We start from the raw sequence: 22,237 nt of genomic DNA on the forward strand, positions 1-22,237 counted from the left end.
TAATAAAAACTTATTGCATTTGCTGAAATAATTTTATTAAATAAATATCAATGTAATTCTCTATTTCGAATTTTGTATTTGTATAAGTATCATGGCTATTTAGTTAAATTTTCACCATTACGTTTCTAAAATGTTTTTCTCCCAAGTGTTCATCGTCCCTCTGTGGACGAATCCCAGCAGATCACCGAAGTCAAGCATCACTGGTTTCGGTCAGTGTGCGGGTGGGTGACCACTTGGATTAGTCTGCGTAGGGACCGAGGGTGTGCGGTATGGGTCCACGTTAAACTGTTCTACCGTAAAATGCTCGACTTCACGTGTAGGTCGTAGCTACCGTGCCATCCCCAGTGCAGAGGATTAAAATTGTGGTTGCATGTCTTCGGATCATCCTCAGGGATGTTTCCCAGACCGTCGCCAATAGCCCTTTGTGCAGCTCTAGAGCGACGTAAATGAACTACTACAACAACCCAAGTGTTCATCTCTCTATAGCTAACATATTTCCCTGTCTCAATGGTGACCACTTTAATAAGGATTATGTCGTGTTTAAACCAGTTATTTTAGCTTGATTATTAAAAAACTGATGACAAATGTGAATTTCCAAAACTGTAATTGCATTTTTTAAATACAGTGAAACTCGTTAATTACGAGATCTAGTTCAAAGAAGGAATCGGAAATATTAGGTCGGTAGTCTATTGGAGTTTAGACATAACCATCTAGAAAGGAGGCTATGATTTAGCCCTTTTATGGTTATGGTTATCATTTCCATTGTTATGGTTTATGGTTTAGCCTCTAGATGGTTATGGTTTAATCCTCTTATAACGAACAACTACTGTTTAAACAAGCAAAATCTTTATGATTTATAAAGTTTCTTCTTAATTCCATCTCTGCAGCTCAGCTTTCTTTAAAAAATTTAAATGTTTTTTTTTAGGTCAACAAATTCCTTTTTAATGTCGACGATGTTTTTCGCAGAACAATAATGCAACGAGGAAACAGTTCAAAACAAATTAACTAACTTTTCTTTGTATTGTAGAGAAATAAAAGAAATAGCTTTTATATTTCGAACTTTACTAAGAACATATGAAATTACATAATTTTTTTCATGTACCCGTTTTATACGAGCACTCTGTTTGTAACGAGAAAATATTACGATCTCTTCTTGTTCGTTATAAGTGCTTCAATTGTAGCTATATTAATTCTGAATACGGTTGAGTCGAAGAAGACTCTTTGGCCGAGTGATATCACCCGCCAAACGCTGTGCAATGTAAGGGAGTAGAGGGTTCCAATGCCGCTGTTACCCTGAATGTATCTTCGCACTCTCTTTGTCGGCCTCTTACTATCTGTTCTATTTGACTAAGGTTAATAAACCTAAATTGAGCATTCAAGCCTGCAAATGTAGTTCCAATAATAATTAAGTCTAACATGAATTAGTTATTGTTGCTGTAGTTCATTTACGTCGCACTAGAGCTGCACAATGGGTTATTGGCGACGGTCTGGAAAGCATCCTTGAGGATGATCCGAAGACATGCCACCACAATTTTGATCCTCTGCAGAGGGGATGGCACCCCAGCTTCGGTAGCCCGACGACCTGCACGCGAAGTCGAGCACTTTACGGTAGAACTGTTTAACGAGGACCAATACCGCACACCCTCAGTCCCTACGCAGACTGATCCAAGTGGTCACCCACCCGCACACAGACCGCAGCCAGTCATGCGTAACTTCGGTGATCTGCTGGGAACAGTGTCCTAACAATCAGTCCACTGCGGAACAACATGAATTAGTGCTACCTGGTACTGGGTACCCGGTAAACTTATTCACAATCCAGCGGCCTTTGACGACTCTCGTTTTTGGAGATTTTCCTCTTGGCTGTAATCGGTTCCATTTATAATTCAATGCTTTTATTTTTTTTAAATTTGTTACCTAAACTAATAGGGAAAAAAATCGAAATTTTTTTTATTTATTTACTTATTTTTTAAAGAAAATGCCAAATAGAAAAGCCCGTTAAAATCTGATGTTATGAAAAATCACACCCCATAGCATCAGGTAATGAATTTCTTTTACCGTGTCCGTCAGGAAATCTGGTCAAATACCGGGTCCTGTGATTATTTCAACTCATAAGTCTCCGTCCCGTCTCAAGTTTTGCCAAGTATGTGTATCAAATATTTCGTTTTTGCTTGATTAAACTTGAAAGTGTACTTTATTTATCTACTCTTATGCTTCCTAAAATCCGTTGAACAGACTTTAAGTCCTTTAACCCCGCCCTCCACCCGTGAGCTTTTCAATTTTCATATTGTAATCTCCACCCGTGAGTATTTCAAATCATTGTAAATTCTGTTGTCACCAGTGATTATTTTTAATTACATAAAACTCTTTCGTCCCCGTGGTCATTTTAAGTCAGTACTGACTTGGTCGTGACATGCAATCCTATCAAGCCAATTCAGAATGTTTGAATGTTTCGTCTCCTATAAGCTTTTTAAATCATCGTAGTTAATCTTTTGACACTGTATTTTATGGCCATTGCACGCTGTTACTTTAAGGCTGAAATACGGATATTATTCTTTTTTTCGGATATAAAAACGGACACCTTCAAGAATTCTCTTTTGTTGAAAGTTATGGTCTTTTATAAACCTTCTTTTCCTCAAATGTTCCTCTCTCGTCTCATTCCCATCCCTCCGATTTTAAAAGGCATGTAGTAGGAGAAACGGATTGATAGACGAAACATTTATATAACTCTAAACCTCACACAATTGGTAAACTCTTATTTTACCTGCTACTAAAAAAATTGTTGAAATCATGTTGAGTAAGGGATCGAGCAATAAGATAAAACCTCTGAGCAATAATACTGTTTCCAGGCTTATTAATGAGATGGACGCAGACGTTGAATCAAAGCTCATCAAATTTATGAGAGATGGTAAATTTTCGCTGCAGATTGATGACTCAACTGTGATAGATAACAAAGCTATTGTATTAGCTTACGTGAGATTCAAAGATGAGAGTAAGGAGATTGGATGAACGAGGAAATGTTGTTTACAAGAACTTTGATCACTGATACAAAATGATCGTGGATTTTTAAATTGGTCAAAGACTATTTTGTGGAAAAAGAAATTCCCCTTACAAATGTAAGTGCTTGTGCCACAGATGGTGCTCCTGCCATGTCTGATCGTTATACTGGGCTTCTAGCGCACCTTAAAAAAGAAGTACCACCATTCATTGTGTCATTCATCGTCAACATTTGGTTGAAAAAAAGTTGAGTGGTGCCCTGCATGACACTTTACAATTCGTTATTTCTGGCATCAATAAAATCAAAGCTGATTCTCTCAATGACCGTTTGTTCCGAGAACTTTGCCGTGAAAATGATGAAGATTTCGAACGCTTGCTCCTACATACAGATGTGAGATGGCTTTCAAAAGGAAACTGTTTGCGTCGTTTTTTCGAATTTTTTGACTCGGTTACTGAGTTTCTCGACACCACTGATCCTATTTTAAGTGAGAGTTTGAAGCAACGCAAGTTTGAAACTGCGTACCTCACGGATATTTTTGAAAAAATGTACAAAATCAACGTAAAACTTCAAGGAAATAAAGTAAACATTGTCCAGGCTAAGGGAATCATATCTTCATTCATCGCCAAGTTTGATATCTACAAGTCAAACATTGGTCGCAAAGAGCAAATGCAATTTCCAACTCTTAGAAAGTGTTCAATGGCAGATATCGAGATTCTCGAGAAAAAAAAATCTTAATTTTTACTGATCACCTTGATCAGTTAAAAACTGATTTGGAATCAAGATTTAAAGATTTGATGAAATTAGAAATTCCGGATTGGATTTTCGATCCTTTCTCTTTTGAAGTTGTGGATAAGCTCACTTCCTCTTTGCAGACTGAGTATTTAGATTTGAAGTATGCTAAAGTCGTCTTTAAAAAATACGGTTATGAGTTAGCTTGGGTAAAGCTTATGGACACTTATCCATAATTGTGGAAACAAACTGAGCCGCTCCTCATCTCGTTACCATCAACATATTTAGTGGAGAGAGGATTTACTTCTGTCGTCCAGCTCCTCACAAAGCAAAGAAATAGGTTGGACATTTGCTTCAAAGAAGACCTGCGTTTAAATCTGACGAACATAAAACCTGACATTCAAGCTTTAACTGAAATACACCAAGTACAGGGCTGTCATTGAAGTGGTAAAAATGTACTTTCTCACTCTTCATTTTTTTCTCAAATTTTAGTTGATTTAGTTTTGACTTTAGACAAATTTAGTTTTGACTTTTTCTTGATTACATTAAAATATGAATTTTAAAAAATGTACCTATGTTTTGATTATTGCGTTTCAAATATCATTTCTTTTTGAAAAAAAAAGATGCAAAATTTTTTTTTAAATTAATAAAAATGGCAGGATAAAATTGCCTCCTTATTTGCATTACAATTTAAATTAAAATCAAATATAACTTAGCGTTTGGTTGCTCACAAGCAGCAATGAATGGTGTTTGAGCAAAAAGAGAAAGGGGCGATGTGCGTCAGCCAACCCCAAGAGGGGGGCGATGGTCCACAAAAGGTTGAGAACCACTGGTCTACAATAAGACACTGAAATATTTTATCGATTGTTCGGATAAATTGGATTGAGCAACACTGATGTGGAGTATGATAAATTGACGTTGATTCATATGTACGGCCTAGACATGTGGGCAGCAGTCTTAGCAATAAAATAGCCTCGCACGAAAAATAAAAAAATAACATAAATATTTCTTTACAAATTACTCTTAAACTTAAACATTAGTTTAAAAAAAAACTCTTTATTTAATTGGTACGCAATAGCATAAATTTCCACACTTGACAATCAGCAATTAACATCTAAACTCTCATATTCTAAAATCGTCATTTTGAACTGATTGTTCGACGTTTAAACTTTAAGGCTGATCTTAAGTTTTGATGAAGTGAAATTAACTATTATTCAATTTAGAATCACGATGAAGGTACTTAAGTGGATTAGGAAGACTGTGTAAGTGTTATTTTTATTACAATCCAATATATTTTAACTTCTTATAGTTCGGAGATGAAAATATTCTTCGATTACAATTTGTTTGTTTTTATTTTAAAATATTTTGTATCAGATTGCAGTATTCTATTTTTTAATCCTGAAATATTTCTGCTGTATTTTGTTTGCAAAATATTGTATTGATTTGGTACTACTGAAGATATAGTTTTGCATTACATAATGTAATTTTGTGTCTCAATTCCAATAAAAAAAAGGATGAAATTTCTTCTCTTGTTCCTAGTGTAAGACATCTAATTTGATATTTTTTAAAAATAAATCTTATTTGATGTCATTCTTTATGAGAAGTTAGCCTTAACGCTAAGTAAATAATGTTAGTTTTGCTAAAAGCAAAAGATTATTTTACAAATTGAATAAAACAATAATACAGATATTTTACATTTAAGCTGTATTCTAAATGAACATTTAACATATTTTTATTCTTTATCTTAATTCACAAATCTTTTTCTTAATTATGAAAACACAGATTTCTCCTTATACGATGTTAGAAGATTTTCATACAGTTAAATTTAAGAATTTAATAAATGCTTACCCCATTTCCGGTAATGATTTGTACGTTTATTTTTAATAATACGTTTATTATTATGCTGTAAAATTAAACGGAAAATTTCTAAAAAAAAATCTTTATTTTGATAATAGATAATGATGGTAAAGTCGTATGAGGTAATGGTAATAGGTACCTAATATACTGATATGAGTACTGGGGTAATAGAATTGTTTTTGCAGAACGAAATAGTACCTATACAAGCATATTAATTAATACATAACAAACCAAATTAAATGATTTTAATCTTATACTTCATTGCGTAAAATTTTATTTGCGCTGTCAGTCAGGCAACACTAATTCAGTAAATGTTACAAACCAATAGAAATGTAAAAATAATTGCTCTTGAACGCTTAGAAACCACTATTCTTCACACATCAAAGAGTGTAAGTATGTGGCTTCACTTAGAATGTATTGTCCAAGGTCGCAGTTGCTAATGTCCTGCCTGACTCAAATTTTCAATTGAAATTCGCTGTTCCGGAAATGGTAAAAACAAAACAAAAAAAATACTTCATTTTAAACTAAATGTTTGATATGTATTCTAATAAATTAAGAAAATACTAACAGGATCTATATAAGGTACTTATTTTTGTAAATTAGGAATAGATTACCATCATATCGTTAGTTTCTGAAGTCGATAATTATTTGGCGACTTCGTTAGACTATATTTTGAAGTGTCCTTTGGATTTTCTCCAAGGTTGTCGCTACGATGTAAATAAAATATAATTCTGTCTCTAATAGATTCATCAGTTTTAATGTTCATAGTTCTTGCTTAATTTTTAACTTTGAAACGTTTTAATGTATTCATTTTTTATTCTGAAAGTATACATTAAAGGCAATGGCTACTGCACCGTTCTTTCGTAAAATATTTCCATCGCTATACTCTAGATTTTTGACAACAGCGCCACTTAACTGAAACTAATTTAAGCATTTAGTAGCTCTTTAGCCCTGATTCAGTAGTGGTAATGCTTTTGAATTTATTTCTGGTGTCTGCACAATACCGGTAAAGTTATTCAACCTATCCAGACTGTGCGGCGACAGTTTTAGGCATAAGTTTTAAGTTAACATTTGAGCGTAGTGTTGTGTTTCTCTTACTATTAATTTGTACTGCCAGCGGAGTCATTACTAAAAGAAAAAGAGAGTTTGAAATTTTATTTTTTGATTGAAAAATCAGCAACAGAATCTTGCCATATGCTTTAACAAGTTTTTAAGGATGATGGCATGACCGCCCACAAGCTTTCGAATGTTTCGGGTGCTCTACTGTGTGAGATCAAGACCATGCTCACATTCTGGGCAACATCTCAAAACAATTAAAGCATTGTAAAAAAAAAATGCCAAAAATGTACGGGTGTTTTGATGATGTGAGGTGGCAAGGACAACTTTTGCAAATAGCACTGAACTATACCAAAGCTGAAGAGTTCTAGAGATACACCAAACAGTGAGAAAAAAGAAAGCATCACATCTAATGAGATAACTACAAGTGACGCAGTGAGTGTATCTCGGTACTGATTGGTTGTTGAAACGTTGCATTTGTTTACGTTAGCAACAGGTCTTTTCATTCTATTTCGAGTAAACCAAGCCCGTCAAGTATCAATTGTCTTAAGTGGCACATTCTATATTCTTACGCAAAGATTTTCTCACTACGATTTCAATTATTTCACTATATATTTCTTGCTTAATACGAAGACGGGCATGAAGGCATGTGGAACATTAACTAATTATGCATCAAAGCTGCCAGGTACACAGAACTGAAATATATCACGGTTACAACGAAATACATAAGCAAATAATAAATTTAAGTTAAGCAAAAAGGCGGAGACGACAAAAAAATTATATTTCAACCAATTTGAAGAGCGATATGTTGTTGTATTTAAATAATTTCATGTTACTTAACATTCTAACTAATGTGGATAAACTTAGCACAACTTAAACACGCCATTTTGCTTATAAGCGATCAGCAGGAGCTGATGTCATAGGTGGCATGTGTGGGTATCCGTAATCTTCTTCACGAAGTGCAAGTACCCATCTAGAGGATTAAGGGTTTTATTTTTTGTCCTTTGTATTAGCTTAAGCAGATATGAATTATGCTGGTATTTTTTAAACTGTTCCAAGCGTTTTTTTTTTGTGTATGTGTGTGTGTACTATGAAAAAAGGTATGATAAAGTTTATAAAATTAAGTGTTTTTTTCCCTTTGCAATGCTGCAGACATTATCCTAACGCCATGCCAATGCTGATATTGATTGTAATAGTTAAATTACTGATTTAGTTCAGCCCTTGCGATTCAAAGATCAAATATACAATGAGACTCTTAAAAAGTTTTCTATAAAGTTGTAAAAACTTAAAACTTTTAAAATTGCTTTAAAACTTTTCTCCAAAAGTTAAAAAAAAAAAATTTTGTTAAGTGCTTCTTATAAATTTGTATAATAGTTTAGTAAAAATTAACTAATTATTTATTCGGTGCACAGCAGCATAAAATTCTATCTTTATTAGCATTTTATTTAATCAGCAACGAACTTCTCAACTCTTACGTTCTAAAATCCGCATTTTGAACTGATTGATTGACGAATCAATTTTAAGGTGGATCTTAAGCTTTGAATTTGATTGAAATCAACTTATATTCAATTTGGAATAACGATGAAGGTGTTTAAATGGATTAGAAAGACTGTGTAAGGGAAATGTTTTATGTAATTTCATATAGTTTTCCTTTTTTTATATTGAGTAAATAATAATGTTCTACTATTATATAATTTATCTGTTTTGATATTTAAATATTTCTGTATCAGAATACCTGAGTTTTGTGTTTTGTTTTGCATATTTATATTTAACTGATATCATATAACTAAATTTAGATTTATATTGAAGTTATGACTTATTGAAATTTTGTAACTCAAATTAAATAAAAAAAGTTTAAAGTGTCTTTTCTTGTTTATTATGTAAGACATTAACTTAGCTGAGTTTAATTTGACGATAACAAAATTTGCGAATTTGCATAAATATAAGAATTACTTTAAATCGTCGGAGATAATTTTTATCAATGCAAAATTCATACCTGATATAAATTAGTTTATTTTTTTATAGCAAACTATTATTTTAATAACTTATTGAAAAGAATAGAGATGATTAATTATTAAAATGATGTTCACCAAATTATATAGTTTTTTCAAGTTAATATATTTTTCATTTAATAGTTTATTTCATTTTAGGAAAATTTCAAATAAATTGTTCGATACGAAATATGTAAAAACGTTATTTTGAGCAATCAGTATTAGATAGTTCTATGAACATTATACCTTTGATCCAAAAATGGAGTAGTATCAATTTAAGCATATTAACCACTAAACCGATTATAAACTTTTAACTACGCAGAGGTATGTCATTAAAGAGCACAAATATTTATAAAATAGACATTATGAAAATTCCATTAAAGACAGAAATTTAAAGATTGCTTTGGTTTGATGTTTAATGTACCAGAATTACTAAAACTACATTGTTTAAGCCCAGTATCAATTAAAAAAACTAGCATGTTTTCATTAAATTCATCCTTATTATTATAATAATTATTATATTTATTTTATAAAATATTAAAACTTCGGTTCTTTTCCTACCATAGTTTTGAACCTCAGATAATAACAATTGCGCTTTTATTTCCGTTCTTGGCGAAAATAAATGTAATTAAGATACACAATCTAATATTAAACAACATATGTTAAATTAAATGTAATTCTATCTGAAATGCGTTTACAACTTTTAAGATTTCTATTCCGGTAATTTGCATGTTTATCCGTAAAATTGTTACTATCGTAGAAAAATTCTCTATTAGACGTGCGCTTTCCTAAAACCTTTTGTAAAGCTGAATGTTTGTATTTAAATTTGACTGCATGTCAAAAAAATCAGAAAAATGGTAACAAATATATGTTTGAAGTCGATTATTAATATTTCAACCAAGAAAAACTGAAAAGTGATATCGAAATTTAACGAATAACTACTGAAAAAAGTGGGACATCATCATAACCTGCTTGCTTGATGGAGGAAACAAAGCAGATTTGAATGGCGATTATTAGAAACATCAATAAATTCCTTAATTTAATTTTTTTTAAAGTGAGTAAGGAATTTTTTGCTAACAAAAGACGCAAATATTTTCCTAATGCTGAGCCAAGGTTTTAAATTCGCGATCGCAACGCTCGAGTACGCCGTCTAGCGGGAGCCTGTAAATATCGGACATTAATTTATCACGTTTTCATTTAGTTCCATCAAAGTCATTGACTGAATCAGACGCCATTTTTTAGCAGCAAATAAGAAACAAAATTTCCCTAAGGAAAAGGCCGAAGAACTTGAAAAAAATCTCCAGAATATTAGTAAATCTTTCAGGAACAGAACACGCCAAACATTTGAAGAAAAATTCCTCAATAATATTTAATTTCTATTATCAACAAACTTGCAACTGATGACTTCCGATTTCGGATACTGTTACAGATGTGTGTATTAAGGTAAAATGCATTTCTTCTGTCTTCAATTCATTACGAATTAAAGTGAAGTCAACATTGCTTTCGTCATTCCAGTGAATAAATATGAATTCAGAACATACAGAATTGTAATAGTTATAGCATATTCTTCTTCGTTATAGAATAGTATATATTTCTGTATCCATATAATTCGGAAAACAACAATAAAAAATTATCCAAGTTACTTGAAATAGTGCCATTTGTGCTGATTCTTAATTAATTTAAATCGTTTTCTTGGTAAGTTTTTTTTAATTTTGTAAGAATAAGTTCAACTAGAATTCAGCTATTCTGTTTTTAGCTACATATTCAAATTCATATCAATTATAAAATTTTGTTGTGTAGTATGTTATCTAAAAGTAATGAAGGTATAAACTATGTATCTATTATTTGAGAATAAAGTTTTCAAACAAGGAACTTATCATTTTGGAATTCTACGGGAATCATAAATCAGGTAAGTGCAATGATTTTTACAATAAAAAATTTGCTTGTAAATATTTTTTTTCCATTTGATGATGGTTCTCTACAGAATGGTTTTTTACGTCTGATTAAGAACTATAAGAATAATAAAAAAAGAAACAATATGAAAGTTTTTATTTCAATGTTAATAATTCTTAAAATCGTTTTTTTTATCCTAAGAATTCTTTATTTTCCGTTTTTTAGTTTATAATTTTTTGATAAAAATTGTTCTCAAAATACTTTTGAAAAATTAAATGGTATAACATTATGTGTTTATGTATACTTGTACATTCCAATGTTTGAAATAATATGATTCAGAAAAGTATGGAATAAAAATTCGGTACTTACGACGTATTAACGCCACCGCCGCTACAGATTTGGCGGTTTTTAAGTGCCGCCAATCTACACTTAAAATTTTTGCGACAGTTCATAAAATAAAACACTTTATTTAAAATCAAAATAGTTGGTTGGATTTCGGTGGAAAATGAGCCGATATAGAGTTAAGCATAGATTCAAAACAATCATATCGCCATATGAACTCTGATGAATAAGATTCCAAATGAAATAACATTTCCAAAACGTACGTTTGCCAAGATAAAGTTTTATGTTGTGGGAATTGGTACATTTTCGTTTTTTCGGTAAAATATTTCCCTCCTGAAAAAATAAAATTGCATCTTGTTTTGTTTTTGGCAAATCCCAAAGACGAATATTCGTAGCACTAAAAATGGCGACAAAAAAGAATTGTTTTTTTGTTTTTGTTTCGTCAGCATTCTTTATTTTACGTTTCTTAGTTTCTAAATAATGATTTTTATTGAAACTTGAAATTTTTTGATAAAAATTGTTGTCAAAAAACGTTGTTTACAAAATTAAATTTCATAAAATTATGAGGCTTATGTATACTTTTTGTTCATTTTAATTTTTGAACTAATATGATTCTTAAAACTATAGAATGTAAAGTTTAAATGGGCCTTTCATGTTATATCATTAAATTTAGTAATACTATTTCTCGGGCATTAAGTTTTAACTCTTATAAGAATATACATATTTTTTTTCTGTTAATGTACAAATATTTTTCCGATGTGTTTTGGATATTCCTTCTCTAATAAAAAGAGATACCATTTTGTTTTCGGTTGTACAAGAAAGAAGATCAAGCATTTTTCTTTTTTAAATTTAATAAGCCACATTAAAGAAGGAACGTTGCAATGCTACACGCTACATTAACGACGTCTCCAGAGTAACTGAATGACGGTTCATATGGAAATCGCAGGTAAGCGTCTCATACAACAACGCCCCCTATAGTTCGTTGCGATCGCGAATTACTAATCCAATTCAGCTTAGGCCTTTCCAAAGACCAAACATCTAAAAAGAGAAAAGAACAAGGACAAAGACACGCAAGTATAGAAAATCAAATTAATTTTTTTGAGCAAACCTGGAAATTATCTAAATATTTTATTGCTGTTTACATAGAAATTTTATAAAATATAGGATAAGAAGTTAAAATAAGTATTTGATAGGTACGCAACAGCATAAATTGATTTATTTGTTCACCTAAATATTTTAAAAGCAGCTTGTAACATCTAAACTCTTCCCTAAAATAAATTGTTCCAAATACGCCATTTTGAAAAAAAGTGATTGACGCTTATACTTGGAGCTTATTTCTAATATAATTTCATTGAAATCCATAAGGATTAATATGAAGATTTTGAAGTTTCTTAGACGGCTTGCGTAAGTGCATATTTTAATGAATTTAGTTCAATTTATATTTATGCTCCTGTTGTAATTTTCTGTAGCATTAATTTTTCCAATTATGAGGTAAATTTTCAGTACTACTATATGCATGATTGGATTTTTAATATTTTTACATTATAAGATGCATTGTGTTTTGCATCTTTTTTACCGAAGTGTTTTGTAAATATTTTGCTTCAGCACAGTTGTTTTACTTATGTTGTTATATTTCCAAATTTTAATAAAAGAAAAGTGATTAAATACTGTGTTTTATTATTCCTAGTGTAAAACATTGGCTATACAATAGATATTTTGCATACAGCGATAGTACACAAACAATATAATGTAAAATAATTAACTCATACATAAATTCGATATAACTAAATTTGGGAAAAATGTACTTGAGGGTGCCCATTGGCGAAATTGGCGACTTATGTTTGGCGCCATACCTGTTTGCCCGGAACGCCATGGTAACCCACAAACAGGACATTTATATATATTACTAATTAAACCTTCATTCATACACCAGTCAATCACTGCATTTTTCCATTGTTATTCAAATCGTACAGAAACTTAAGATTTATCTTATTGACAGTATTCATTTTTAGTACCAGAAGCAAAAATAACCTTACCAGCCGGTATCCAAAGTAGAACTAAGGAATCTCTGAAATTACATTTAAAAATTCATTTAAAAACAAAGCTAAATTCTAAACTAATCAGAATCATGATTAAAATCTAAACCAATCAGAATCACGATTGGTTCTTAGCATCGCCCAGCTTGGCGATCAATCGCGATCACACTTGGCGGGAGCACTCTCAAATATAGTCTACCCCTAAATTTTACATGTGCATTTTAATTTCAGTTCTGTGTGAAAATTTTAAATCAGAAAACTCTTATTTGCATAAAGCGATTATTTTGTATTTCGCATAAAAAAAGTATTAAATTACTTACTTACCAAATTAACATTTTATCATCGAATCATGGTAAAACATGAATAAAGGAGAATGTATTTATGGTAGAAATTTACAACTGGGTGTTCCTCTTATTTTAGTTATTTTCTTTTTTCTTGTAGACTGAAAATGACTTACAATTAAGATTTTCTATTAATAATTTTACAGTAAAAGTTCCAAGGTACAGTACCAAATCAATGGGGTGCCCGATTTTACCCATTAACATTAAGTATAAATAAAACTAACAAAATATCATGTTTTGAATTATTTTTTCGAACAAAAACTTAGCAAAAATCTTTTCTTGCTAAACATGTAAAAGTCTTGCAAAACATGTCTTTCAAGTTTATTAATTAGCAATTCTTTCGATTTATTCAACGCTTTCATTTCATCATTTTGATTTCAGTATTCAATTTTTGAAGAATATTTGTCATGATAAAATAAATGGATTTTTTATTAGATATTGAATATTTTGAATAAATTATTAGACTTTAAACGAACTGTTACAGAAGAAAGATAAATTTGTAAATTAATATAGATTATTTTATAATTTAAAAGTTTTATTCCAGAACATGTTAGAATACAAATCTATACTTATCAATTATACGGACCATGTAAAGTTTACTATCATTGTAAAACATTACCAGATTACAAATAATAAACATAAGTGCACCTAATTTGACAATATCGTGTTCAATGGCGATAATAATACATATCAAATACTATAATATTTCAATCATTATTGAAAACTATGAACATCATATAACATAATATCGAGATCATTTTCAATATCACGATCATATGTCAAAAGGATAATAACGTAAATATTATACGCAACAGTAATCATGGTACTTTTCCGTTAGCAGGGTGCAAGCGATAAATTACAATGGCAACTTGGCTCGCGTTTGGTACACAATTGGCGACTGTTAAATGTTCGTATTGGCGACAACTCGAAAAGCAGTTGTCAGCACATGGTGCCTATAGCCAATATAATTGCTGTGAATCTTAGCGAATAGTTTTGAAAAAATTAAATTTGAAATATATAGACACCTCAGGAAACTGCTTACATGTTATTTTTGGTACTTTTCTATTATACCGGAGCAAATCTCGCCAAGCAGACTTTTTTGGCGTATTAAGAAACAGACGTGACCGTTAAAGAAATAGCCGCGACGTGCTTTGAAAATGTAGTGGCAAAAGTTTACCTGCTTCGATATTCCGTTTGGTATTGGCTGCATCATTATTGGCGACTTTATCGCCTAATACGACAATTTTTCAAAGAATATGTTTTGAACTTAAAGCTGACAATAATACACTGCTCAAACAAATTAGGGAAGCACATAGATTTAGCGAAATTACGCAAATATTTCTTCTGATAATTAGTCAAAACAAAATATTCATAGTACTGCAGCAGAAAATTTTATTTACGAATAAAAGTTCATGACAAAGAAAAACCAGAAAAAGAATTTAAATACAAAGATTTTTAATTCGAAAAACCTGCGGTCATTCGTGATCTCAGTAGAAAAATTCAACATTACGGCTTTTGTTTTGAGGAAAATTTACTTTAAAGTGTCACGACTACGTGATCTAACAGAATTCATGTCTGTGAGAGACTGGAATACGGTCAAACACGAAGAAGCGTAGCTAACGCTGTTGAAGTAGCAAAAAATGTCACTCTAAGACTGGAATCGATTCCGAGAAACAAGACATTTTTGGCGTTGTCCATGTCGTACCACAGCAAATAATGACTGATATCTCCAGTTAAGAGTTCGCCGAGACAGAACAACCAACACCACGCTAATTCAAAGACAGCTTCTTTTGGCATCAAGACGAAGGGTCTTAAACCCAACAATTCGAAATAGGCTTCGTGAGGGTGATCTGTATGCACGCAGGCCAATGGTGTGTATTCCCTTCCCTAGACCCCATGTCATATATTACGTTGCAGCCATCGGTGATTTCGTTCTTGTAATACAGAATAATGTCAAACCACATACATCTCGTTTTATAGAGAACTTTCTTGAAGTTGAAATGATACGGAATATGGAGTGGCCAGCATGCTCTTTTGATCATAATTTGATCGAGCCTGCTTGGAACGTATTCGGACGTTGTTGCAAGACCAAGGCCTCTTGTTACTATCCAAGACTTGGAGATCTCACTTCGCCAAGAGTGGAACAGTATTCTCAAAATAACCTCATCGTATCCATGCAAAATAGATGTGCTCCAATCTTAGCAGTTTGGGGAGCCACACACAATATAATAAACATCCTGTATTATTTTCGTACAACCAGTTTTTTTCTTTTTTTTTTTTGGCATTTGCATGCAATCAAACTCTTGCCTAGAAACATCATTTCATGTTCTTTATACCTTTCCAAATAATAGCTTTTTCTTGATTGGGTTAGTACTCGCAAACTCAATTGGGTTGGCTGTTCAACGACGGCTATAAAATAAAATAAGATATTTCTGGGATAGATTGTTCAAAAGTAAGGCCCCAAAAAATGAAAACAATTTGCTTCTTATGTCCGGAATCATATTTATTTCTCAAACTGTGCACTAGATGACATTTTCAGACGCTTAGTAATATGCTTAGAGCTAGTTTATTTTAAACTAGATGTCAGCCTTTATCAAACTTGTTAAGTAAAAATTGGCCGCAAAATTTAAAATGAATACATGTGTATACACTTGTTGTGCGAATACACTTATTTTTATATAATTTTCCTGAATTAAAAAATAGGCTCTTTCATGACAGTTTTCTTCAAACTTAAGCGACCATTAAAAGATCAAAACAATCTCGAATACCAGTACTTATGAAGGCCGTAAAAATGTATTACAACAAAACTTATATTAGATAATTTTTATTTCAGTACCAGCAGTTTTTATTACCATAATTAATTAAGCATCACTAGAATCAATGATTGTTGCGTTTTATTTACGTCCCACTAAATGAACTGTAGGTAAAGAATCGCTAATGTATAAGAATAATATTTATTTTGAAGATACTCAATATTTATTAGTATTTATTTGGTTCCTATTTTAGAAATTATTTTTTAACAATGATTTTTTTTTCACTGAGTGCACCAGAAGGATTAATAAAAGCAGCACTACTCCTATTCCATTCGTATAAAACTTTCTGAACTATTATTGGCACAAATGGTATTAATGTGTGTCTATGTGACGATAAATGTTTAAAATTAATGACATATTTTCTTAAATGTGTTACGCTGCTAAAAATATTTTTGATTATAAAATAAACTAATAATTCATAAAGAAATCAGACATCAGATTTTCCTTAAGGCTCGCTAAAGTGGTATTGTGCTTTGAAAGAAAACTCTAATTATAAGCTATTTATTTCTAATTCTTTATTAACATTTTATAAAAAATAAAAAAACATTTAAACAATATTTACAAAATTACGTTGAATTTTTTTTTTCAAATATATTTCTTTAGATCGCCAAGTCTTGTATCATTCACTCGAACTACCAAATGAATAAAAGTCATATACCATTGTATCTTGAACAAGGGTTCGTTTCAATGGAGATGAAAAAAGCAGTCCTTAAGACTCCAAACATTTATTAGCAGAATCTTCCAGAAAATACAGCTATTTCTAGCACTCAATTACAGCTCCAATTAGTCTAGTACACAACAAATCACTGGCTTGAAACCACAGACGGTTCTAGGAACTCACTAGAAACTCGAACATCAGAATAATATTGTTGACACAAGCAGACAAATACCCTCTATTAATCTACTCTGTATGGCACACTCCTATTTACATAAGCTTGGCGAATGAACCCCGGAACTTTCGACATGATTCTTGACACTACTCGTATAACTTTGCAAATATTAGGCCTAACGCTTTGAAACTCGAATTTCTCCGAACTGCAATTTGTTTGCCAAAATGGTCGCCAAGTATCGTAAACTCAGTAAAACTGTCGCAAAACCGACTCTTCCGTAAGAATTGTACTAAGCGTTATTTCCCCTCTACATTACGTTTGAATTACGCCATTTTACTATTAATTTTTCTAGTAAAACTGTTCATTTAGGATCCGTCTGAGATATTTAGCCTCGTAACAAAAGAATATTTACAAAATTGCACACATATTTACAAATTCGTAACTCTATGAAAGATTAATGTATTTCCTTTCACATAGTATTTGACGAAAGTATTTTTATTTTCAAATAAGCTGATTCGAATAAGTTTCATACAAATAGAAACTAGATCATTAACTTAATTCAAACTGTTTCCAAAAGAATGAATAAAAAGGAAAGAGATAAATTGATTCCACGTTCCGATTAAGCGTATTCAGTCATAACACTGAATCAATAGATTCGTACTAACGGATCCGTTTAATCTAATTCCGATCGTGATCAACTTAATCGAATTAGGGTTAAAATAATTATTCGAAAGGACAAATATCTCAGAATTTTCAAAGCATTATAATTAAGTGCTAAATGCCATTCAATAAAAAACTGCAACACTTTATTTAATATTTTTAAAAAAATTTATCTTCTCTTTTCAGGAGGAGAGTCTTGGGGAAGCCCAAGAAGTATGGTAAGTTAGAGACTGGTGGTGGTACTCTTTTGGAACCAGAGGAAGATATGTCAAGCATCCCTGATGAAAACCCCATTTGGGAGGAAAATTATTCTGAACTACAGAAAGAGAAATCTGATCCAGGTTGGGTGGCAGATTTTGGTGAAAAGGAGGAGGAAAAACAATTCTGTCTGACTCCGTTTGAATTTTCTAGCACTGAGAATGAGGAACGCGATCCCGGATGGGTCGCCGATTTCGATATTGATAGTTTAAGCGAGGAAGATCCCTCAATTTATGAGAGTTTAGATTGCCCAACTCTGGATTATCACCCCCCTAAATTGGTTGACTGGTGGAACGACAATTTTAACCTTGGCAATAAGGTAAGCTAACTTAATTTAATCTACACGCAGAGCGTTAACGACAGGACTTTTTCTAATGTATAATGTTTCTATGCTTGGTTATAATGTATACAATATTTTTTTAATGAAACTTTTGCTACTAAGAGATTTTGTCGGTTTTCTTTTTATTAAATGAGATATTGTTCTTGTACCTTTGAATTTCTCATTTCATCCATCTTTTTCAACTTGATCATTTTTTTAAATTAAAGAGCACTGAAATTAAAAAAAATTTCAATATTGTTATTAAATTAATTTATACATGCCTTCGGTCCCATTTGAATTGTAATTTTCTGCACTTGTCAAACGACAACTACAATTAATTTATAAGCACGGCGGAATATTTTTTTAAATCTGCGACTCATGTGAAAAAAGAATTATATGTTGTTTTCAAAGAATGTATTGTTTTAAACGTATGTTAATTGAAAAACAAATTGATATTATTTTTTTAATAATCAATTTAGAGAAAGGTGGGTTGAAATTTAATTCTTGACTTTTGCTCACAATGTTCGGAATACATTAAAAAAATTACTTTAAAAAATATTTATATAATCTATGAGATGCCTTGTGTTTTTAGACATGAATTATTATTGATATTTATACTTCTCTATAGTTTAATGTTAATTGTATGAACACCTATTTTAAAAAAGAATTATGAATGAATTTCAATTCCAAGTTTAGTTAATATTTTAATATGTAATATTTTTTGTATTACTTTACTCCCTGGAATGTGTTTCTCGGAAATAAGTCAGAAATTTGATTCATTTTTGTTTAATAATTTTTGTTTATAAAATGCGTAATAATGTCTCGAAAAAAAATGTGAAAATATTAAAAAAAAATAATACTTGAGAACTTGAAATATCAAATTTGATTGGTAATTTCCATTAAATATATTTCTGCGAATGAAATGAAACAAAAATATTCCAAAATTTTAACTAGTTGGTTAAGTAGGATATGGGGTGTTCATATCATTCTCCACAGATTAACATGGGTGATGGATAAAGCAGAATCTAACACCAAGCACGCGTATAAGTAATTCACAAGAACAGTAATAAATACGTAAAGTTAATTTTGCTGGAATATTAAAGAATAAATGTCTGCTGTGTTAATTTTAATTGCATTTTTGCTTCCCTCTATTTTACAGGTGGAATTATATTTTAAAGCGAGAGCCGACTCCTGTGGTTGTTTACATCTTGGGGATCCAGTGGCTTTCCCAATCTTAACCATGGAGTATTATGAGCCAGTCAATCCAGAGCTGAGACGACACTCCTGTCCGGATGAGGGAGGTAAGTGGGATTAGTTATCTCAAAATTATTCAAGATAATGATAATCAATAATAAAATATAGTTGGTTGAAAAAAGGCAGTATTTCAAGAATTTCTGAAGTTTTATTATCTAAATTATTTCTTTTCAAGGATATTAATCTAAATAGATTTCATTAATCATAATTTAAAATCATTAATAAAAACATTTTTTTTAAATATCCTTCATTTTCCAGAATTGAAATACAAAATCACTTTATATTCGCTTCTAAAATATGCACTTAACTATAGTTAGGAAGTAATCTTATTTTAATTTTTCCGGTTAGAAAAGTATGATCTCTAATCTTTCCTATTCAAGAATTTAAGTCACTAGTCACAGCAGTGGCGTGCAGAGGTGCGTAGATGTATTTGGTTAACTCTTTGGTAAAATGCCTAAAACAAAATTATAATCATTACATGGTTTAAATCAGAGATGGTCTAAATTTTTCAACCAAAGAGTAATCCCTTAATTGAATATTCAACTCGTGGCATTTAGTTTTATTTTGCAGTTCTTTATTGCATTTCTTAAAGTGAACGATAAAATAGACATGATGATGCAAAATCGGTTCATTCTAAAACTTGTCAGACATCAGAGTTCACAGTTTGAAACTTTTTGCAGCTGATTTTCCCCAATAGATAGCAGAAACATAAATATAAATAATTATAAATTCAAATCAAATATTCCAATGGTGTTGCTTTCTGTGGTGAATTAATTTCGTCGATTAATTAACTATAGCTCGTTTACCAGAAGTTGGCGCTTGGCTCCATCTCCTCGGGAGCAGAGTTCATTTCAGCGCGGGAGTAAGAAGAGAAAATCTGCTTTTGAAATTGAAACAACACAAACAATGAATTATTTTTCAGTCACTTACTTCGCTTTATCATCTGCTATTATACCTTTCAATTCTCTAGCTAGTTAAATATATTTTAAATTTAAAAACTGCTCCCAGAAAAAGGTCTCAAAAGGGACAAACTGTTTACTCAAAAGAGAGAAATGTCATAAAAAATGGCGAGGAATATCATTAAATTGATGAAATATTTAATGCTGAAAATCGCATATAAAGTTCGCGAAATAAATATTTTTGCCGCCAAATAACAACCTTGTTCAGGATTGCTCGCCACTTTCTCCCAAAAATAGGGAAATAGTATCGTGGCATACCACTTGAATAAAGTGGAGCCAAGTGCCAACTCCTGGTGAATGAGTGAATATTTCAATATCTTCCTTTTTTATTTTTTACGAAAAACGATGTTTTAAATTTTACAACTTGAAATTTGTTTCTTTAACTGCTTTTTTTCTTTAATTTTGAAAAAAAAATTTATTATACGAAGCACTAAAGCATTTTTTTTTTTTTTTTTTGTGAAGTATATTTTAAAATTGTGGTATAAGTAAAAATGTATAAAAATGTAAAAAAAGCAAATTGTAATATAACAAGATAATTAAAATCTAAATCTACTTTTAATATTTTTCTGCAAATTCAATCAGTTAATATTCATTATCAAAACAGTTATCTATTAATAAAGAGTAATTTTTATAAGAAAAATTATAACAATAAAACTTTAATAAATAAATTATGTCTTTTGAGTTTTGAGTATCCTGCTTAAGACAATGTATAATATCATTATTATTTTCTTTTCAGTTTTAGTAGATTAACGTGATAAATATTGGAACCGACTAATATCACTCCGAAATGAATAATCCTCTTATAATTAACAAAGAATCGCAAAATGTCCAATTTATATTATTAATTCAGTTAACGTATCTTTAAAATCATTCCTTTATTAATTTTTTCTATTTATAGAAAGTAAATTGATATTAAATTTTTTTATAAGGCTGAAATTTTAATAATTCTTAAATAAAGTTTTTACCTTAATTGATAATTGAATGACCCATTAGCTAGATACCTAGGGCTTTTGTAGTCTTGCCACCCACTTCTGCACACACCCTCAGCATCGAGTCGCGGCACACTTTGCAAGCCACAAATCGCACCACACCTTGCACCCCACGAATCGCAGCACACCCTTCACGCCACGAATCGCTACAACCTATTAAAATTAAATGGTGTTAGTCAATTTTTATTTAATTAAATTGTTTTATTTACAAATCTTTCCAGTAACTTTAAAAAACATAGCATAACAGTTTAGGGAGTAAATTATAAGTAACAATAAATAATATGTCTTTGTAGTCAAAATTTCCTTTTTCACTAAAAAAATAACAATAATTTCATAATTGTATAATCCCTAACTTTTTTGATATTCCAAATCCGATGTCATAGCTGTGCATCTCTAGTACGACGAAAATAAAAACAACAACATCACCAACAAGGTTACAGCTTTTATTACATATGCAAGGCTCACAATGTCCAGTCAAAGTTCCAGTAGAATAATCATTAAAACATTTATAACTCTCTCGGATCAGCAAACATTTCAATTTAAGTATTATATTAATAAATTGTTCACTGTTTATCAAATTATTTATACCAAATTAATAAATTAAAACATATTGGAGTAAAATAATGCGTAAATAGTAATTAAAAGTGTAACATTATGTTTTAATCCTTAATATATTAAAAGGAACTTCTCCTGGATTTAAATATGCTAAAGCAATCAAATGGAACTTGTAAATTTCACCAAATTAAATATCTGTGTCATCCCTTATCAAGCGAAATAGACACGTTAAAGTTACAAAATAATTTTCTTACAAAATCCAATAATTTATTAATAAGGTATGGTCATCTTGAAAATGTCCAGTCTAAATTTAAGTAAAAAAATTTGCTACACATTTTTAAGGACAGTTGATCCTTGGGA

The 22,237-nt window shown here is 30.9% G+C and overlaps 1 protein-coding gene across 1 annotated transcript; it reads left to right on the top strand.

Annotated features, from left to right (window-relative positions):
• The first annotated feature begins 2,787 nt into the window (after positions 1-2,787).
• Positions 2,788-19,492, top strand: LOC147815956 (uncharacterized). Its single transcript, XM_087156669.1, has 4 exons — positions 2,788-2,989; positions 15,221-15,386; positions 17,730-18,120; positions 19,280-19,492. Exons 1-4 carry the CDS (start codon positions 2,788-2,790, stop codon positions 19,433-19,435), a joined length of 915 nt encoding a protein of 304 aa, XP_087012795.1. The 3' UTR covers positions 19,436-19,492.
• The last annotated feature ends 2,745 nt before the right edge of the window (positions 19,493-22,237 follow it).

The sequence above is a fragment of the Parasteatoda tepidariorum genome, chromosome 2 (assembly GCF_982258835.1).
Source record: "Parasteatoda tepidariorum strain Cologne lab strain chromosome 2, Ptep-v5.0, whole genome shotgun sequence".
Lineage (NCBI taxonomy): Eukaryota > Metazoa > Arthropoda > Arachnida > Araneae > Theridiidae > Parasteatoda > Parasteatoda tepidariorum.

What these genes read in the sequence shown, in the direction of transcription:
- LOC147815956 (XM_087156669.1), top strand. Translation starts at nt 2,788, where the DNA reads ATGTTGAGTAAGGGATCGAGCAATAAGATAAAACCTCTGAGCAATAAT. An exon ending in CGTGAGATTCAAAGATGAGA is followed by an intron (nt 2,990 to 15,220) that starts GTAAGGAGATTG and finishes CTCGTTTTATAG; the next exon opens with AGAACTTTCTTGAAGTTGAA. An exon ending in ACTTCGCCAAGAGTGGAACA is followed by an intron (nt 15,387 to 17,729) that starts GTATTCTCAAAA and finishes TTCTCTTTTCAG; the next exon opens with GAGGAGAGTCTTGGGGAAGC.